At 43.0% G+C, this 19,598-nt stretch overlaps 1 protein-coding gene across 1 annotated transcript in view; it reads right to left on the bottom strand.

The window, feature by feature from the left end:
• Positions 1-762: 762 nt before the first annotated feature.
• Positions 763-19,598, bottom strand: part of LMX1B (LIM homeobox transcription factor 1 beta) — a 129,197-nt gene continuing 110,361 nt past the window's right edge. The window contains exons 3-8 of the mRNA XM_038374282.2: positions 18,340-18,572; positions 11,335-11,513; positions 10,607-10,684; positions 10,079-10,145; positions 8,551-8,712; positions 763-6,833 (exon numbers count right to left, since the gene is read on the bottom strand). Of these exons, the coding sequence (XP_038230210.1) occupies positions 6,676-6,833; positions 8,551-8,712; positions 10,079-10,145; positions 10,607-10,684; positions 11,335-11,513; positions 18,340-18,572 (877 nt within the window). The 3' untranslated portion in view covers positions 763-6,675. The remainder of the gene's footprint in view (positions 6,834-8,550; positions 8,713-10,078; positions 10,146-10,606; positions 10,685-11,334; positions 11,514-18,339; positions 18,573-19,598) is intronic.

Genomic DNA, 19,598 nt, shown 5'->3' with positions numbered 1-19,598 from the left:
GGCTGTCTAGATCTGAGCACCCCCGTCCTGTGGAGAGGCTGGATGTACGTGACTAGGGGAGTCAAGAGGGCTCCTCGCTGTGCTGCTACCAGGACAATAAGATAGACCTTGTCCTTCTCGCTTTAGGATGCAGAGTGCATCCCTCTTCTCCAGCCAGCGGGGCTTCCACCTTCCCCTCTCTCCCATGCATTCATCAGAAAAACCAATGACTTCTGAGTGACGACCAGTGCTTGGGGCATAGACACCAGAAGTGACAGCTGGATCCCACCCTGGCCCAGGATGGTTTGTGTTAAAAGGCCCCATCATTGCAGTGGACAGCATGCCAAGGGTATTAGTTGGCTCAGTCTGGTTACCTAATGGATGCAGCCACACCACACACCTCCATCCCAGGGCAGTCCCATCAGAGAGCCCGAGAACCAGGATCCATGGAGCGACATTCTCCTCCTGCCGTGACAGGTGGGCTCTGCAAATGATGGTGGAGGGCAGCGGGAGGGAAGCTTGCATTAGCGTTGCCTGTGCTGTATCTGCGCCAAGGATAAATGGAGAATGTGGTCACGCAGGCTATGCCTGACATTCCCCAGTGCTACATTCACTCACCGTACAAGTCAAATGCTACACTAAGGGTGGCGAGTTCCCTGTGAATTCCCACATGAGCACACAGTGCCACTGTCCACCACACATACACACACCCACCCACACACACCCCCCCGACTGCAACGAAAGAAACAAAAACTGCACACTGAGGAGACGGCTGGTTTGTTTACAGGTTGCTTTTATTTACAAATATACTGAAATGTAATCTCTTTTTTTTCGTGGGCAGAAACGCAATGTATGAGAATCTCACATACCTTAGCTGCCAGGTGACAGTGGCAGGAAAAAAATGCAGTGAAATGAAATTTAAAAAACACTAATAAATAATTTAACAATGACAAGTAATTAAATAAAAAAAAATCCAACCTACACACATTATGGTGGCGTGTTACCAACACAGAGAGCGAGGGGCAGGGAGCTACTGTGAAAGGCAGGTGGTTAAGTATGAGGGAGCATATTCATATTTTGTACAAGTTAAACAAATTGTAACAGAAAGCTACAAAATACTACATTTTGGTAACATAAATACAGAATATATAAATATACAAGTAATACAGCCGTACACAGCTAAAAAAGGGTGTCCACTTAAAAACAGAGTTCCCACTGCAAAATAGCTGGAAGTCCCTTCACAGTCACTGCTAAACAAAACAACATTGTGCAAACCCAAGAGCAGCCATGCTGTACCATTAGGAAGGCCTGCAGTAGAATCAGCAAATCAATCTATGATTCTGTGCTTATACTTAGAGGTTACCAAGTTATTCAGTAAGGCCCTAATTCAGCAAGGGAGTTAAGCATGAAGTCATCCCCCTGCATTCAGCAAAGCACTTACACATGTTTGAGTCCTGTTGAAGCCAACAGGATTTAAGAACTTTCTTAAAGATAAGCCTGTATTGAAGTACCTTGCTGAATGGTGGGCTAAGTACTTAACTTGATCTGAATTCAAGTTGCTATGGATGTGCTAGTCGGGCAATCTGTGCCGCCCAGCGGCACTGTGCTAGGAAAGGAGGGCACACTAAAGTGGGACTTAGATGCACAATGACAGCTGCTCATTAACACTTCCCAAATACTTCAGGCGCTAGAGAGGTAAAGCACATGGGAACTTTGTAGCATTGTGTACCTGGAACTGGCTCCAAGGGCTGTGATGCAATCTCTAATGTGTCCTCTCTTCCCTTTTGCTCTTGTGACCAACCCTTGTGCTTGGAGGAAGCTTCTCTTTCTCCTTGGTCCTGTAGTGAAGTCTTATTGTTAGTATGACATCACCATGGAACTTTTGGTGATGTCACAAATTGAATGGCCCATCTGCCCAGCAGGAGCAGAGACACCATGATGCTCTGGGTGGAATGAGGGGTATGGCTGGAAATATCGTTGATCATTAGAAAAGGTGGAGAGGAATCCTGGACCCAGTAAGGAAAGGGAAGTGGATTACATCAACCACTCTGTAAGGCATTACCAGGCTGAAGGTGCCTCCCTAACCAGTGACTGTGCTGCAGAGTGGACACATTGCCAGCTTCATGAGAGGGAGTCTTTCAGAAGGCTAGTGCCTATCCGTCAGCAGCAATATTCACACTGCACATTGAGCAGAGTGAAACACATTCAGTGGCCACTGAGAGCATGCTTGAGCTCACTCCTTGTGCATGGTTAGCAGCAAGTGGGCTTTAGAACGCGGACACATTTGGTGACAAAGCATTTAAAGAAGAAAAAAGACCAAGATTCGTGGGACATGTTTTAGCTTAGAGATGGAAACCAAAAGTTATTTTACTGACAGCAACATAATTATCTCCTACTTGTTGGACATGAAACACATTTAACACCATAAAGCCAATTATTTGGAAAGTAAATCCCTCTCCTCAGCCTCATACTGAGACTGGGGTTAGTGTAGCCCTGAGATGAGCTGCACGTTGTGGGGGAATTCTTCCATTGGCAGTGACACTATGAAATGGAAACACGCTAGTTACTAGGTTAAAAGCATATGCAGGTCCGTGAGTACAGGGGCTAAATACTGCATCAATCAGTTACCGCATTTGGCAGCAGGAAAATATTGCAGTATGCTAGCATCACTTTTGGGCACAGAATTGATCATTTGCACAATACAGACTTCGGAGGAAGCTATCATTTAGCATGTTCACATTATGATAACCTTTCGTTAAATATTATTGAGTGAACACAAACTTAATCAATCTTCTTTTAGTTAATTGCATCTTGTCACTGCTTTAGCCTAACCTGTATTCCTTCTTTAGCCAAAACAGCATGATTGAAATGCTATGAAGAGTTCACTTGATGTATTTATACTAGAGCGAGGTTAATTTGCTAGAGAGAATTATCACTGTAAGGTACACGTAATAAACTGCTGTCACGACCTCTACCCTTCAAACTCCCATATGTACAATCACTATTTGTGGTTTCCGTGAAAGTGCCAGATGCTAAGAGTTTTGGGCAAGAATTTATCAATGTGACTCAGGGTAAGATATTACTGCTGTATGGCCCATTACACATTTTACTTTCACCTGATCAATGACATTTCCCTTGACAATACAAGAGTAAACCAGAAATCAAAAAGGTCAGAGGTTGCTTTATAATATTTTACTGCAGGTCCTGGGTTAAAACCACAATGATCACGCTCCTGTGGGATAATTCGTACTACAAATTTATTTTGCTTTAATGAACTTTGGCCTTTGCCAGATATCACTGGCCTGCTCGAAGTGACTGGCCATACTTTCAAAAGTGCACCCCCCCCCCCCGTTTGACTGGCATCAATGCACCCCGGCACTGGAAATATAGTTAGCCATGTTGGCCAAGAGATTGAATGTACAATGCGCTTGGCACCAACTAGACCATAATATGGGGGAACAAACGGCTAAGCATTGCCATACAACACACCAAAGGCTCAGCCGAGAGTATATTTATACCTACATTGCAATACATGCCAAGGTGGTAATGTGCCATCCAAAGAGCATCAGAAGGGTTATCGATACTTGAGCTCCAAAGTAGGCTTGCTGATTCCTTTCTTGGAAATGGATTTTTTCAACATCCAGCCGAGAACCAGAGGTAGACATGGAGCAGGGGAGTCTCCAGACTGTGGGGCATAGTACAATGCTCAGACCAGTCTCAAGATTAATTAATTATGGCCTTTGATTCTGCACTGGTAAGAAGAGGAGGTCTGACTGGTGGGATCCTGTGACAGTGTATAGATGCCATAAACATCAGAGGTTGGAGCTTGTGAAGACACTCCTGCTCTGAGAAAAGTGATATTTGCTGGGAGTTGGATTAATCCTGTGAGGTGGGTAGTTACAAATGTTTCCAATGTACCACATGAGAAATGCTTCAAATTCTGGCCCCTAAAGCAATGTAAATGTCCAGGTCACCTGAGTTCTTTACAGATACCAGCTGTTGTGAGCAGGGGTGCTTTTTGGTACAGCATAAGGGGAAAAATTGGTGGTGCCTGGGTGAGAAAAAAGGTAGTAAAGCCTTTTTCTCCCAATTGGCAGAAGATATCCAATGGGCTCACAAGCCCCTGCTTCAACAGGTAAAGTCGCTTCCCACTGCAGAAGACAAAACTGCCTCTACAGAATGCATGGAATTGTGATTGACCCCGACTGCTGGCAGGTTGCAGTTTGAGCTACTTCCTGTTCGAGGTAGGAGAGCTACATGCAGTAGCAAGGGGATGGCTTGAGCTTTGTTAGCCCAGAATAATGGGGGCTGGAGGGGAATAGAAAGAATAAAGTAACACTGGGTGTGTGTTTGTGAGACAGGGCCCTTCTGCCTGTCTTGGGACACTGTGCTATGGCAGCAGAGCGGAGGGGAGACCTCCATACGTGCCATCTCGCCTGCAAGATTAGTATACTTTCTTTCCCAGTGGAGCCTTTCCTCACCTCACCAAGGTGCAAATTCAAGTGTTTCTCCTAGGGATGGAAGCTGGGTTTTAAGAAAGGTGTAAAATGGTTTCTGAGCTCCACCCGTGCTTGTTTGGAATGAATAGCTTTGTTTGCTTTGCCACCCCTGGATGAGATGTGGCTCTGGTTGCCCCCCGTTTAGTAAAGTGGGGAGAGTTAATAATCACCTGGGATGTAAGAAGTGCTCTCTTGCCCTCTTTTGTTTTAAATCTGTCTTCCAGATGAGTTATACTATTTTCCATAGAGCAACACAGGTCCTTTTTCAGCTGGCTCAGCTCTTTCTTGCCCTGCTTGGTATTCACCCCTTTGGGAAGCAAGAAGTAGCCTTTTCTGGTTCAGAAAAGGGTGCTTAACTTTTCATGGGCAGACTCCCATGACAGCTGGGACCTATCCTGAGCAGGCAGTGCTACTATCCCAGGAAACTGGAACATACATACGCTGCCACGAATGTAACTAGGATGTTGAGTCTGTTTTATTCTTTGCTGCCTGTGGCCCATCAAAGTGGCATGGAGGGCCTCATGGCTACATGCCAGACACCTCTGAGTGCTTGAGAATTTTTGCGTAGTGCACTGCGTCTCATATGCAACTGCAGCCCCTGAGCCTGCACCTTGCGTCACACGCCAGGAGTTAAATTAGCCAGCACGTTGAACTTGGTTTTCGCCGGTATGGCCAGCATTTTTAACACATTTGTTTAAGAATGGGCCTGACTCACCTAACCTTTCCCACCTCACCCCATCTTTACTCGTTTTTGAACACACTGTATCATTACTTCTATTACCTTGTCAAATTGTTCCTCACTAAGTCTTCTCCATTATGAGACATGGCCATACTTGTCTGCCTCTCCACCTGATAATTATTGTCTGCAGGCAATATTTATAACTACAGTGTTATTATTTGTCATGTTTTATGCCCTACAAAAATCTATAATGGCTGCTCAAACTTCGGCAAGGGCTGTTGAGACAGTCCTCTTTATCTCTGCATAATGAGCCCGCTTCTCCTCCCATTTGCACTACTGCAGGTCTGAAGTAACTGCTGGAGGGAACAGAGTCACATCAGTGTGAAATGTCCGTAAGTGAGATCAGACTCAGGCTCGTGACAGAGCCTTGTGTGCTCTGTGTTCTCTCTCACTTGGTGCAATCTCAGGACACTTCTCAGGGTCTGGGCTAGGATTTTAGATCCTGCACTTTCCTTGACAAGGGAAGAAAATTAATGAAAGGAGGTCTTAATTATTCCAGCTGGACAATGGAGTGTAGCACATTTATGTCTCATACAAAACCTAAATTAACAGAACAGAATGAACAACACATGGTTGCCAATCACACTCTAGGCTTGAAAGGTGGCACTGAATTACTTACAAATAAAAGTAAATGTTTTATTCTCACACATTAAAAATTAAATAAAGCTCTGTGTAATGTAAGCACCTTTTGTTTTAATTATTCAAGATTAATACTAATCTAAATGCATCTGTCCCTAACATGCAGCTTCTCTCCAGGGTCCTTTTCCAATTATGAAATCACTGGCTTCTCCACAAGGCTTATTGTTAACCAGTTTTTCTAAGTATCATACAGTATAAGGGCTATAAACTAAGGAGCAGATTGAGGGTAATGTAGAAAAAGTGTAGAAAGGAAACAAATGTTGAACGTCACATTTACATTAACTTCTCACAGTTCAAATGGCAATTTATCCACAACATAGTATGAGTCATGCAGTAAGAAAGGGGAGGAGTCTCCAGTTTCTTTGATTTATTCGTCATATGGTCGACTGATGTCAGTCTCAGTGGCTTTAAAAAAAAAAAAGTTTAAATATCCAAATGAAAGGAAGAAAGAAAGGAGGAAAAAGGTCTAGCTTTTCACACAGTCATTTCCTTTACAATGCGGAGCTCAAACCAAACCAAGGGCTGCTGGAGATCTGGGTGTTCCATTCTGCCCATGCTTTTCTCTCGGCCTGGTCCAATCCGGATAATTGAGGATGTGTGTGTGTGTGTGTGTGTGTGTGTGTGTGTGACTGGGGGAGGTGAGGGTTGGTGGGTTGATTTATTTATTTAATATATGGTCCTCCTAAAAATGCTCTTGGCAGTCCAGAGGTGGCAGGAGTCACTGTGAAGGAAGAGCTGGGCAACATATGGCTGTAGAGTCTGCTCTGCAAAAAGTCACTTGCTAAAGATACGCCAGCTATTTGTTTTTCTTTATTATTTTCATGAGGCGAAATATGAGCTCTGCATAGAGTACAGCCTGTCAATGGGGTTTCCTACTCTAGCCTGCATGGAGTTAACTTCTGAGGAGGCAAGAAAACAGTCGCTCAAGCTAGTCAAAGAGGTATCACTGTCGATATCATGAAAAATTGAGTCGTTTCCTGCAAACAAAATGTAGAAATTAAGCTTGATTCTGTGTAGAGAGAGAAATACAGATTCAGGATTCTCAGGCACTATGAAGCACACTGTCTGTTACAAGTGAAAGCAAAAGCTAATACGATTTATTTTCTTTTCCTAAGCTAATATAAAATAACTTTTCTGCAAGGCCCTGCTCTTTAAACAGGGACTAGAGATCAAATTCTAGGTGTTTCAGTGGCTTTGATACTGCAAAGAAGGAGGAAATCTGGCAGTGCTTCATTTACGCTGCTGTCTCCAGCACATAAAAAACCCTTCTCTAATTGACATGAGCAGACAACCAACAGAGAGCAGGGAGGATCACACACTCCTCACAAGCTGGAACCTTGCATTCCACAACAGAAACTTTGGGTAGCCAATTAATGCAGGATTAGGCCCCAATTCTGACAATGGGAAACGGCTCTTTGGGAAAAAGTGTTCCTCACACAGACACAATGTAGTAAAAGTCGTATCTGCAAATGCAATGGAGTTTTGTTTTGGAATAGACACAATACTGCCTTTTATCTCCTTTTGCGGCTGAAATGTCAACTGACCACCTGGGAGAGCACCAGAAAGTGCTCTAGCAGCACTCAATTGAAATGGTTGCATTGTATTATTTTGTGTTTGATTTGAGGCACAGACCATTTCTCTAGTGTGGATTCATTGAGCGAGCCGGGCAAAATGTTAGCCACCAAACCCAACCCCTCCAAAGTTCCTTTGGGGTTCAAGTTTCTTTATGAAATACACTTGAAATTCAGATTCTGTTTCATTTACAAAACTTCCCAGTGTGCATGCACCTCTCTGAAACAAACACAACAGCACACAGCACAGTCTGCTTTCCTCCTGCTGCATGCACGTCATTCCAATGAGTGTTATTGAGAGGCATGTATCCATCTCAATACCAACGTGCCCCATACTTCATAGAAGTTAAAGTGACGTAACTGAGCCATGATGCGCTACAAGATCACTCATCACAGTTTGAAAAATCCTCTTAAATCATATTTAAATGCAAGACCATAATAGTCCTGTAACAGTCATGAGGCTTTTTACATTTGTGTAGCACTAGCAGTACCATGTAAAAGGAGCCGTTTGGATACACCTGGCCATGTGATGTGGTGAGTGGGAAATGGGTAGAAGCTGGTAATTGTGTTAGGTCAGAGAGTATTATATAAGTCCGGGAGGGAATATTCTGTCCTGGTATATCTTGCAGCAATACAAGAGTTGCTCTTTAGCAATTCAGAGCATACAATTTGAGGGAGTTTATGGAGACGGTAATTTTTGCATTTGACGACCACAAGATTAATTCCCTCTATTGGAGCATGCTGCAAAATGCCTGCTTTCCTCTGAGCTTTGGGGGAAAGGGAAGGACTGTGAAGGTGGGCGGAGGAGGGTGCTGGTGCTGTTCATTTTCTGTTTGGTCACTCTTGGCTGACTCTGTTGGGGGTGGGGGGAGAGGTAACATTGCTGCGTTTGTAATTGTTAAGAACGATATTTTGAAGTATTTGTTAAGGGTGCCTAGAGTCTGGAACAGGTTTTCTCCTACCCATTTTTGTGCATATAAATAAATTGAAAGAACGATGCTGGTTCAATATATGCTCTAGCACAAATCGCAGAAAAAATAAATCACTAGGCTGAACCTTTGCAGTCTGAACTGCCAAACAGATAACTGCTGCTCCCGGTGTGGTGCTGCGTGGAGAGCCTTACCATAGGGGTTCATGTGGTCTCCTGGCATCTGTGGAGGGGTAAGACCTTGCTGGAATGGGTCCGTGCCATAGCTGCTTTGATCCATTGCTACAATCTGCTGCTGTGGTGGTGCAAGTGGTGTGTACGATGTCATCATCCCTTCCATTCGGTTGGACATTACTTCTGCAAAACAAACAGCAGAATCCATTCACAGCTTAGCCCTGAAGCAGTACACATGGGGTTTATACCCTGCTTACTGCCCACTTTGTGCTACACTGGAACACGAGGCCAGTAGTGAGATGGAATTACTAAAACTTCTACTATAGTGAAAACACTCTTAGGACCAACCAGCCCTGGGCTCTCCGTGGGGTCAGGGCATGATGGTATTAATGCTGAGGAGTCAAGGGCAGTGTAGTAAGTGATCACCGTTTGCTAGAAACCATGTGTCCTCCAGAGATCTGTAGTTTTGTCAGACTGTCCAGCTCTCCAGGTCCTTCTACTGCAGTATCACTGTTCCTGGGAAAAATCAGCAGCTCAATCTCATTTTGTGGGAAAGAACCAAACTGCCCTGACCCATTTCAGTTAGATTTTAAAGGAACTACCGGAAAGCCCAGAGCACCCAGTGAGATGACCAAGTCGTTCTGTTTGTGCCTAGAGTTCAGAAACCAACAGCGCTTGGAAATACTTGCCCACTGGGGGATGAATGTGAGAGACCAGGACACTGTTTCACAAAGGCAGAGTTAGGCATTCAGCAGATTGCTGCTCCCCAACTACCATTTACTCAGCTGCAACTCAGCCAGCAGGAAATCCCAGTGTTAAGTCCTGCGGGTCAGTTAAAGCCAGATTTCCAAAACAGCTCAACTATAATTTAGGCAGCAAAGTCAGTGGCCAGGTTTCCCACACAGCTCCTTGGAAAATCTGGTCTTGATTGTGGATGCAGATTAAGTGAAAACTTGGACCCTTAATGACAGAGGTCTGGTACAATCAGAAAGACATCTTTTTTCATCTCTTGCTAAGAGATTCCTAGCTCCTGGAACAGGAGGGCAGAATGAATGGTGCGAATGTCTCCCTCGAATCAGAGGTCCTCCCAAACCGTTGGCCCTGACTCTGACTAGGAAGTCTAATCATTCTACATCAGCCTCATCAATCTTCCACCACTTGTTGTGTCTTCTTTCCAATTAGACTCTACGCATTTTGGGGCAGGGAAGTGCCTTATGTTGGATATTAGGAAAAGCTTTTTCACTAGGAGGGTGGTGATGCACTGGAATGGGTTACCTAGGGAGGTGGTGGAATCTCCTTCCTTAGAGATTTTCAAGGTCAGGGTTGACAAAGCCCTGGCTGGGATGATTTAGTTGGGGATTGGTCCTGCTTTGAGCAGAGGGTTGGACTAGATGACCTCCTGAGGTCCCTTCCAACCCTGATATTCTCTGATTCTATGATATCATCTGTATGGATGTGCACATGATTGTATGTACCCTCCCACACACGCTACAATAAACCCACAAAACCCCTTCCCTTCTCCTTGCTTCCATCACAAATATGGCTTTACCTTGCCCTAGTCGCTGAGAGTTTTGCTGCTCCTGCTGTTGCTGATGCCTCCGTGCTAGTTTCTTCATCTGAATAAAATAGGAAACGCAGGATAATCTCATGGATTTGAATGGAAAGAGCTGGTTTAGTTACAAAACTCTGTACAAATGTCAAACCTATCAATACAGAGTGTGTATATTCCTGTACACCCTACCAGGGGATCAACTGTCATTCCTGAGCATATAAATTTGGGTTTGCAGTTCCATGTTTGCACATACAAACTAGCTCTTATCTAGCATTGCTTGGACCATTCTACTCTAGCTGCAGATGTCTGGAAAGGGGCCTTCCTACATGATCGCAGTCTGTGTGGCCCATGCAGAAATATGCCCTTGTGAGGAGCCCACACCTCACAAACCGGTTTTATAAACCGTTATCTCGGTGACACAGACCTCTCAGCAAAAGGGGAGAGCTGTGCACGGCTGCTGGTGCTGCTGGACATACTGTACATGTGCTTCAGGCTCTACTTTTGAGATGTGGACAAACAACCTACCTTTGCTCTTTGGTTCTGAAACCAGACCTGGACAACTCGCACACTGAGTCCTGTTTCAGCTGCTAGTGTTTCTCTGACCTACAAGCAGAAACGTTTAAAGAAGAATTAACTTACACCTAAGTAGGTGGATCAGGAGAGAGATCATGCCATTATTTTTTTTTTAATCTATGAAACGCTGATTTGTAAATTTGGCTAAGAATAAAATTTTGATATTTTGGCCAATAAACACTATTTGTCACTGTGAACAAAGGCAAATGGCAACCCTGAGACACATCACACTTATCCCAAGTGACACATTTTCTATAGATGCAGGTAAATGTTACTTTTTCACAGTGAAGATACACTTCAGACAGCCAAAAAATGGAGCGGAAACAGCAAAGTATGTTGCCTTTCACAAAGAGGTAATTTTTCCATCAGTTTCACCAGTGATGCAAATAGTTTTTTCCACAGTCCTATCTGCTATAAATGACTAAACATCCTGATTACATTTAGTAAAGCCAGGACTAGAACAATAACTACAGGAATGGGGATGTGCACTCTTCAGTGTTGGAGGGGCCAGATGCTTCCTGAGACTCTAATGGTAAATGATCAGTTCATGTTTTATTAGCAAATTTTTGAGCAACCAAATATTTCCCTTGTGTAAGGGTCTTCCACGGAGTTTGGCATTGTGTTCTATGGGCTACCAGCAGAAAACCAGATTGTTTGTGGGTCTCTGCTGAAGAGCCTACCTTCCTACATGGCTTTGAAGACACTTCAAAGGATGCTTTGAATGCTCTTCTCTGCTGTGTTGTAAGTATTGTCCTTGGTCGTTTGGGTCTCCTTGGGTCTTTCCCATCATCGCTCCCTTTTCCTTGGTTTGCTTGTCCTTTGGTTGGTTTAACATCTCCGTCCTCATCATCACTTTTAACTGTCAAGAAACGAAAACTATCGGAACATTCTCTTTGGTTTGCTAAGAGAACAGGACTTTTGAAAGGATATATTCATGGAGTAATAATACACGCCCTTAAAATAATGAAATCGGCTATTACCCTTCATTTGTTTTAAAACTTAAAATTAACCCTCAGTCAGATGATAGCATGTTAAATGGGACCTTGTACATAAACGCCAGGCCAAAATCCAGCAAGCACTTAAGTATGCATGTACTTGTAACTGAAGTCAAAGGGACTACTGATGTGAGTGTCCTTAAACATTTGCAGAATCAGGTCCTGTTGATTATTCTATGCTGTACATTATATGACTTTATATTGAAAATTTCTTTCTTTTGCAGCCTTAGAGGTAACCACAGTTTTTAAATGTAATTAAAAATCTAAACGTTCTTTTAATCAAATCTATGTAGTTTAAAATTGGTTGTTTTTAATATTTTTGCAGCCCCAGAGGTAACTTTTAACTTGTTTGTTTCTGCATTTCTGCATATTACGGAAAACCTCAATAATCTCTCTCACTGCACTACACATCTACAAATACATTAGAAGCAAGAGCAAGACCAAGGACAGGGTAGGCCCCTTACTCAATGAGGCGGGAAAAATAATAACAGAAAATGTGGAAATGGCAGAGGTGCTTAATGGCTTCTTCGTTTCAGTTTTCACCAAGAAGGTTGGTAAGGATTGGATCTCTAACATAGTGAATGCCAGTGAAAATGAGGTAGGATCAGAAGAGGCTAAAATAGGGAAAGAACAAGTTAAAAATTACTTAGACAAATTAGATGTCTTCAAATCACCAGAGCTTGAGGAAATGCATCCTAGAATACTCAAGGAGCTGACTGAGGAGATATCTGAGCCATTAGCAATTATCTTTGAAAAGTCACGGAAGACGGGAGAGATTCAAGAAGACTGGAAAGGGGCAAAAAATAGTGCTCATATATAAAAAGGGAAATAAGGATAACCCCGGGAATTACAGACCAGTCTGCTTAATTTCTGTACCCGAAAAGATAATGGAGCAAATAATTAAGCAATCAAGTTGCAAACATCTAGAAGATAATAAGGTGATAAGTAATAGTCAGCATAGATTTGTCAAGAACAAATCATGTCAAACAAACCTGATAGCTTTCTTTGACAGGGTAACAAGCCTGGTGGATAGGAGGGAAGTGGTAGATGTGGTATATCTTGACTTTAGTAAAGCTTTTGATACTGTCTTGCATGAAGAAAAGGAGTACTTGTGGCACCTTAGAGACTAAAAAATTTATTTGAGCATAAGTTTCGTGAGCTACAGCCGATGAAATGAACTGTAGCTCACGAAAGCTTATGCTCAAACAAATTTGTTAGTCTCTAAGGTGCCACAAGTACTCCTTTTCTTTTTGCGAATACAGACTAACACGACTGCTACTCTGAAACCTGTCTTGCATGACCTTCTCATGAACAAACTAGGGAAACGCAACCTAGATGGAGATGGGTGCATAACTGGTTGGAACTATAAGATGGGTGCATAACTGGTTGGAAAACTGTTCCCAGAGAGTAGTTATCAGTGGTTCACAATCATGCTAGAAGGATGTAATGAGTGAAGTCGCACAAGGATCAGTTCTGGGTTCAGTTCTGTTCAATATCTTCATCAATAATTTAGATAACGGCAGAGAGAGTACACTTATAAAGTTTGCGGATGATACTAAGCTGGGAGGGGTTGCAAATGCTTTGGAGGATAGGATTAAATTTCAAAATGATCTGGACAAACTGGAGAAATGGTCAGAAATTAACAGGATGAAATTCAATATGGACTAATGCTAAGTACTCGGTTTAGGAAAGAACAGTCAGTTGCACACATACAAAATGGGAAATGACTGACTAGGAAGAAGTAGTGCAGAAAGGGATCTGGGTGTCATAGTGGACCACAAGCTAAATATGAGTCAACAGTGTAATGCTGTTGCAAAAAAAGCAAACACCATTCTGGGATATATTAGCAGGAGTGATGTAAGCAAGACACGAGAAGTAATTCTTCTGCTCTACTCTGCACTGATTAGCCTCAACTGGAGTATTGTGTCCAGTTCTGGGCCCCACATTTCAGGAAGAATGTGGACAAATTGGAGAAAGTCCAGAGAAGAGCAACAAAAATGATTAAAGGTCTAGAAAACATGACCTCTGAGGGAAGATTGAAAAAACTGGGTTTGTTTAGTCTGAAAAAGAGAATACTAAGGGGGGACAGGATAACAGTTTTCAAGTACGTAAAAAGTTATTACAAGGAGGAGGGAGAACATATGTTTTTCTCAACCTCTGAGGATAGGACAAGAAGCAATGGGATTAAATTGCATAAAGGGAGGTTTAGGTTGGACATTAGGAAAAACTTCCTAACTATTAGGGTGGTTAAGCATTGGAATAAATTGCCTACTGAGGTTGTGGTTAGACAAACACCTCTGAGGAAGGGTCTAAATAATACTTAGTCCTGCCGTGAGGAAGGGGACTGGACTCGATAACATCTTAAGGTCCCTTCCAGTTCTATGGTTCTATGATTTTATGTATTGCCTGTGCATGTGCCTCTAGGGGTGTGTGTAGGCATGGGTCCATATAAAGTATATGTAAGTGTCTCTATCTATGTATCTATCTATATTTGTCCTGGTTGAAATAACTTCTGTGTCCACATCAATATCTGTGGCCAAAATTTATCATTCACTGCCATCAAATAGGTCTCTTTTATATGAATTTCTCTAGACCATTGATTTTCATTCAGAAAACATTCTGGAGATCTTTAAAATTAAGAAACTATAATTTTGATACATTCAAATATCATATTTGGGGAATTAACAAGTTAGACTTTTAATTCATTTTAGGAGCTGATTCACATGCACCTATCGTACATTTCAGTTTAAGAGGCACCTTTTGTATAATGATTAAAGAACAGTTCTGTCATTTCAGTAACTGTGGCATCATTAACTTTTCAGACTGCCATTTCTATGGGAAAGTTTATGAAGGTTCGTGTTGCTCATTGAAGAGTTATTTTTGTGACCAATGGATAAATATTTGATTGGAGAAGAAGATGCACTCATCCAGAGCTCTGTGAAATCATTTGCACTCACAGATGGAGGGGGGGAGGGATAGCTTGGGGGGGAGGGATAGCTCAGTGGTTTGAGCATTGGCTTGCTAAACCCAGGGTTGTGAGTTCAATCCTTGAGGGGGCCATTTAGGGATTTGGTGCAAAAATTGGGGATTGGTCCTGCTTTGAACAGGGGGTTGGACTAGATGATCTCCTGAGGTCCCTTCCAACCCTGATATTCTATGATTCTACCGAATGGGAAGTGTTGGGCTTTCACTGTTTTAAATAATGGAAAGAAAAATGTCTTGTGGGGATGGAGTGGGCTGGGGCTTGGGGTTCTTTGTCAATGAAAAAAATGCTTCTCATCTGCTGGAGTTGCTACTGTGTGTATCATGGGGAAGTAAAGCTGAACTCAAACGCACATCATTATGCTTCCCTGATAACCTCCTGGGCCTTTGATCATGACACACAAGGAGACTCTGCTGGGGAGGATGCGTGCATCAGTCTCAGAAGTAAATGTCAAATGAAGCCAGCTGACAGCTGGCAACCACTGCCTGTGTGCTGTGATGCTAACATGTAGCATGGGAGGGCAGGAGGGACCCATCCACACTGCTGTTGTTTGGCAGAAAGTGGATGAAGGCAGAAACATGTGTGTATTGAAGACTAGGGACTGATGATTTCAATGGGAATTTGTCTCAGTAAGGCCTGAGTATTCCTGAGTGAGTTTCACATAGAGAGAACATCCTATCTGAAAAGCAGTAGGGAATCCACATACACTTGATAAATACATTCTAGTGGCCATATTCGCTAGAAGCCAGAAACCTGCACACTGAGGTTTATGGAGTGAGGAGTCTGAGGGTCTACAAATATGGTCTGGCAATAAATAAAACCCAGCTCTAGAAATGGCTTAGAGCTGCACATCCTGCTGAGGTAGCAGTGACCTTTGCCTCACTACATTCCTGACATGGAAATACAAAATTTTAACAACCTGGCGGATGTGGGTCTCAAAGCAAAGATCAAGGCTAAGAACTGCTCCGAGTTAAACTGGGAATAATATATTTTCCCCATAAAACTGAAGCAAATATCCATGTTGCTTGTACATTTAATGGAATGATAATCACTGTTTTTCTTAGTCATTAGAACCACTTATCTATTTCTGAGAAAATGTCTACTAGCAATGATTTGTATGTGTCTCAAGCCTGGGAGCCCGGCCTGGCACATCAGCTGTGCAGGATTTTCAAATCATGATGAATGGATAAGGCAAAGAGGAATCCCATGTCTTCTTGAATTGCAAATGCTGGTGGGCCTAGAGCTTGATCTCTGCTGAAACCAGAGCTGCAAATGCTTGAGTGGAGATCAAAGCATGACGTATTAACTCACTCATCTCACTGTCTGGTGGTGCTCCCCTGGCTCAGAATGGAGGGAAGGCAGGGTTGCTCATTCCCTAGAAAATCTTTCCTGGGAATTTGATGGGGTGAAGGGAGTAGGCTCCTCCCCGCTGTAATTCAAGATGCAAGGGCCAGGCCAATCAGCTGCTCTCAAAGACATCATAAGGGGACAGTGCATTGAAAGCCACTGGGCTTTTTCTTCCAGAGGACCACTAAAGGGGAGGCAGAAATGGAAGGGGTTCCCCAGAAACAGTTGTGGGAAGTAGAACAGAGTCTCACAGTACGAGGGTTCAAAGGTATGAATATTTCCCAAGGATTGGGACACTGAATCACAAGCATCCACATTGGAGGGCTCAGGCCCGATTTTGTAAAATTATAACATGCTCTATGCAGATTTGGTTGTTTGTTGGTTACTTGTGACAGGGCTCGAACTTTTGGGGGATGAGGCCAGGCCGTTATGTCACCTGCCCCATTACACTGCTGCTAGTGGAATACCAGAAGCAGAGATGAGAGAATGGAAATGTCTTTGTAAAAGATGGGCTAATCTAACCCAACAACAAAGTGCGGGGCTTGAGAACAGTTACTCATGTAGCTGGGAAGGAGGGTTCCCTCATTTACAGGGTGAAGTTCTCTGGCCTGTGCTATGCAGGAGCTCATAACTGGTGATCATCCAGGTCCCTTCTGGCCTTAACATCAATGAACTGATGAGAAGAAACTGAAATGCCCGAATCTCTCTTTTTGCAGGGTGGGCACCATCGCTCTGCGGAGCAGGATGGGGTATGGGATCATTCATTTTATTCCAATTCAAGTACTGCTTCTTTGGTAAAAACTGACCTGTTTTTAGGTCTGTGACAGTTACTCACCCAGGAGGGTTGGAATAATTCTCATGATTTTTTTTTTTATAAAAAGGAAGACAGATTGGAACTCAGCATTTACTTGTCACTTGGCTCTCATCTATATTTTTCCTGTAACTTGTGTTTATCTCCTACAGCTTTAAAACTGGCAGGAAGTGCAGCTTCTGGAAGTATCTGCATGGTGAGTGAGCTCTGTGTGACAGAAGTTACTAAACTAAATGTTATGACTTTAGGTGGAAATATTTGGTGGCAAAATGACTCTAGGTGGCAAAATTCCCAGTCTGGATTATTTTTTTTATCTTTTACGTTAACCCTGTCCTGCCTCGATCTGCTGCAGGACTTTCTTAGTGTCAGAGCGAACAACTCAGGCAGCACTAGCACAGTGGTTCTCAACCAGGGGTACGCAGAGGTCTTCCAGGGGGTACAACGGCTCATCTAGAGATTTGCCTAGTTTTACAAGAGGCTACATAAAAAGCACTCACAAAGTCAGGACAAACTCAAATTTCATACAGACAATGACCAGTTTATACTGCTCTATATACTATACACTGAAATGTAAGTACAGTATTTATATTCCAATCTATTTATTTTATAATTACATGGTAAAAATGAGACCGTAAGCAATGTTTCAGTAATAGGGAGCTGTGACACTTTTGTATTTGTATGTCTGATTTTGTAAATAAGTAGTTTTTAAGTGAGGTGTAACTTTGGGGTACACAAGACAAGTCAGAGCCCTGAAAGGGGTTCAGTAGTCTTGAAAGGTTGAGAGCCACTGACCTAGTGGACACGAAGCCACTGCTTTTGCCAGTGCTGCAGTGCTACACACATTTCACAACTGGAATGCCAAGTTCAGCATTTGTGCCTTTTCTTAGTGATCCTTAGTGACTGGCAGAGAGACACTTAACTCAGAGAACTCTGGGAAATTACATCACTTCTTTAAGTCTATTCTGTAAACCAGCTCTGAGTATTCCTCATACCATACTGCATGTATAACACACCCTGTATGTATGTGCATGTACAGCAAGTTGTCTATACTCAGGTAGGAAATATGGGTGTATGATACAACCCCAATCTGTTATTTAAATGGATGGAAAGACTCCCATTGACAACATTAGGCTTTGGGGCAGGCCCCGGGTAACCCAAACCAGACAGATTTACCCATTCCTGGTTTTATACAACAATATCACTTATTTGGATCTCAGCAACTTGTAAATTATTCTTGTCCTCTACTAAGATGATAAAGACCATGAGTAATGGCCTGAAGCTAAGAAAGGAAAGATCTAAACTAGATATTTGGGGATAGCTCTTAACAGACAGTGCAATAATTTGGAAAGGCAAAGGGGTCAAGGCACCAGCACAATGGAGTCTGAAAGAAAGAGCACCTATGAGTGGTCTACAAAATCAGACGGAATGGTTGGCCCCTGTGGTCTCTTCTTCCACCGCCTGTGAGTCTATGGTTCAGGATGGGTCTGACTTTTCCATCTGCTTTGCCTGTCCATAACTATCAATTGGAACAGGTGCAAGAAGAGCTCACCTGAGTCTGAGTCATCGGGGCTCACTGAGCTGAGCAAGTCTTTTTCTTTTTCATAGTCACTTTTGCAGAGCAACTGTCCTTCCTTCAGAACAAACTCATCTCCTTTCCTCAGCTGCCGTTCACAGACACAGCAGCTGAAGCAGCTTAAGTGGTAAACACATTCCAAGGCTCTCATCACAAATTCTGTTGGGGCAATCTTCCCCATGCAGCCGCTGCACTTAGCCGCAAATAGCCTGTGAGAGGAAAGGGAAGAAGGGGAAATGTCAGAACATGTACTGTATTTATTTCAACATGAAAAATAGGTTGAGATTTTAATGGAACTGAAGATCAGCCGGCCAGATGGCATAGCACGTTAGGAGACTTATAGCAACCGGTGAACCTCTGTAACTCCAGGGGGACCCAACTTATTCTGAACCCCTTTGGTCTAGAAATCTCCTGAGCTCTATTTTCCTCGTCAGGTTTCCAGGGCATCTTTGGTTTGGTTGGGTTGGAAATACCAAAAGAGCAGCCTCTGTCTCAATATGTTGTTGTTTCTCCATCAGGGGATGAAACCAAGAATTCCAGAGGCACAAGAGAAAAGGGGAACAAAGTTACTTAATCTCTCCGAAAGCTCTAAACAAATGCAGTTCAGTTCAACCTTTGGAGAAAGATTTGAGTCAAACCTTAGGCTACCCAAATTAATTTTCTGATACCTAACTCAGAATCCGTTGTTCTGTAGTGATTTTGTAACTATACTGTCCTAGTATAATTATTGCTGTGGAGGATAATAAATGAGCATTGAACCAAGAAAGGGAACCTTAGTGTGTGGGAGGAGGGGCATTATTGTCTGGGCAAGATGTGTGGAAGAACACGAGTGTTCCTTGGGCTGTTGAGTTATTTCCAGACTAACCTGTTTCAGAGGAGGTAGTTTACCTTTTGGAAGGATGTGAAACCCCCTCTGGCACCTCCAGAGGTACACAGCGTGTGACCCGCTAAACCATCGCTATAATCACAGACTCCAGAATACTCACTACATTTAATGGAACTCTCATAACTCCCCCACTCTCATCAATTGTTGATTTTCGAAGGTGACACTTGAATCATTTCATTTAGTTTTATTTTGATTCTCTAATGGCAGTTGGGAAGCTCCCCCAGTGAGCTTGCAGGAAAGGTGCTGTTCCAAATAAAGGTAAGTGATTAATTAATTTCCTGTAGCATATAGTGTGCTTGATGCTTCTAGATTTTATCATCATTTCATGGCAATACATAGAAATGCAAGG

This window comes from Dermochelys coriacea, chromosome 16 (genome assembly GCF_009764565.3).
Source record: "Dermochelys coriacea isolate rDerCor1 chromosome 16, rDerCor1.pri.v4, whole genome shotgun sequence".
Classification (NCBI taxonomy): Eukaryota; Metazoa; Chordata; order Testudines; family Dermochelyidae; genus Dermochelys; species Dermochelys coriacea.
The sequence above is the reverse complement of the archived record's forward strand: the minus strand, read 5'-3'. Positions and strand labels throughout refer to the sequence as shown.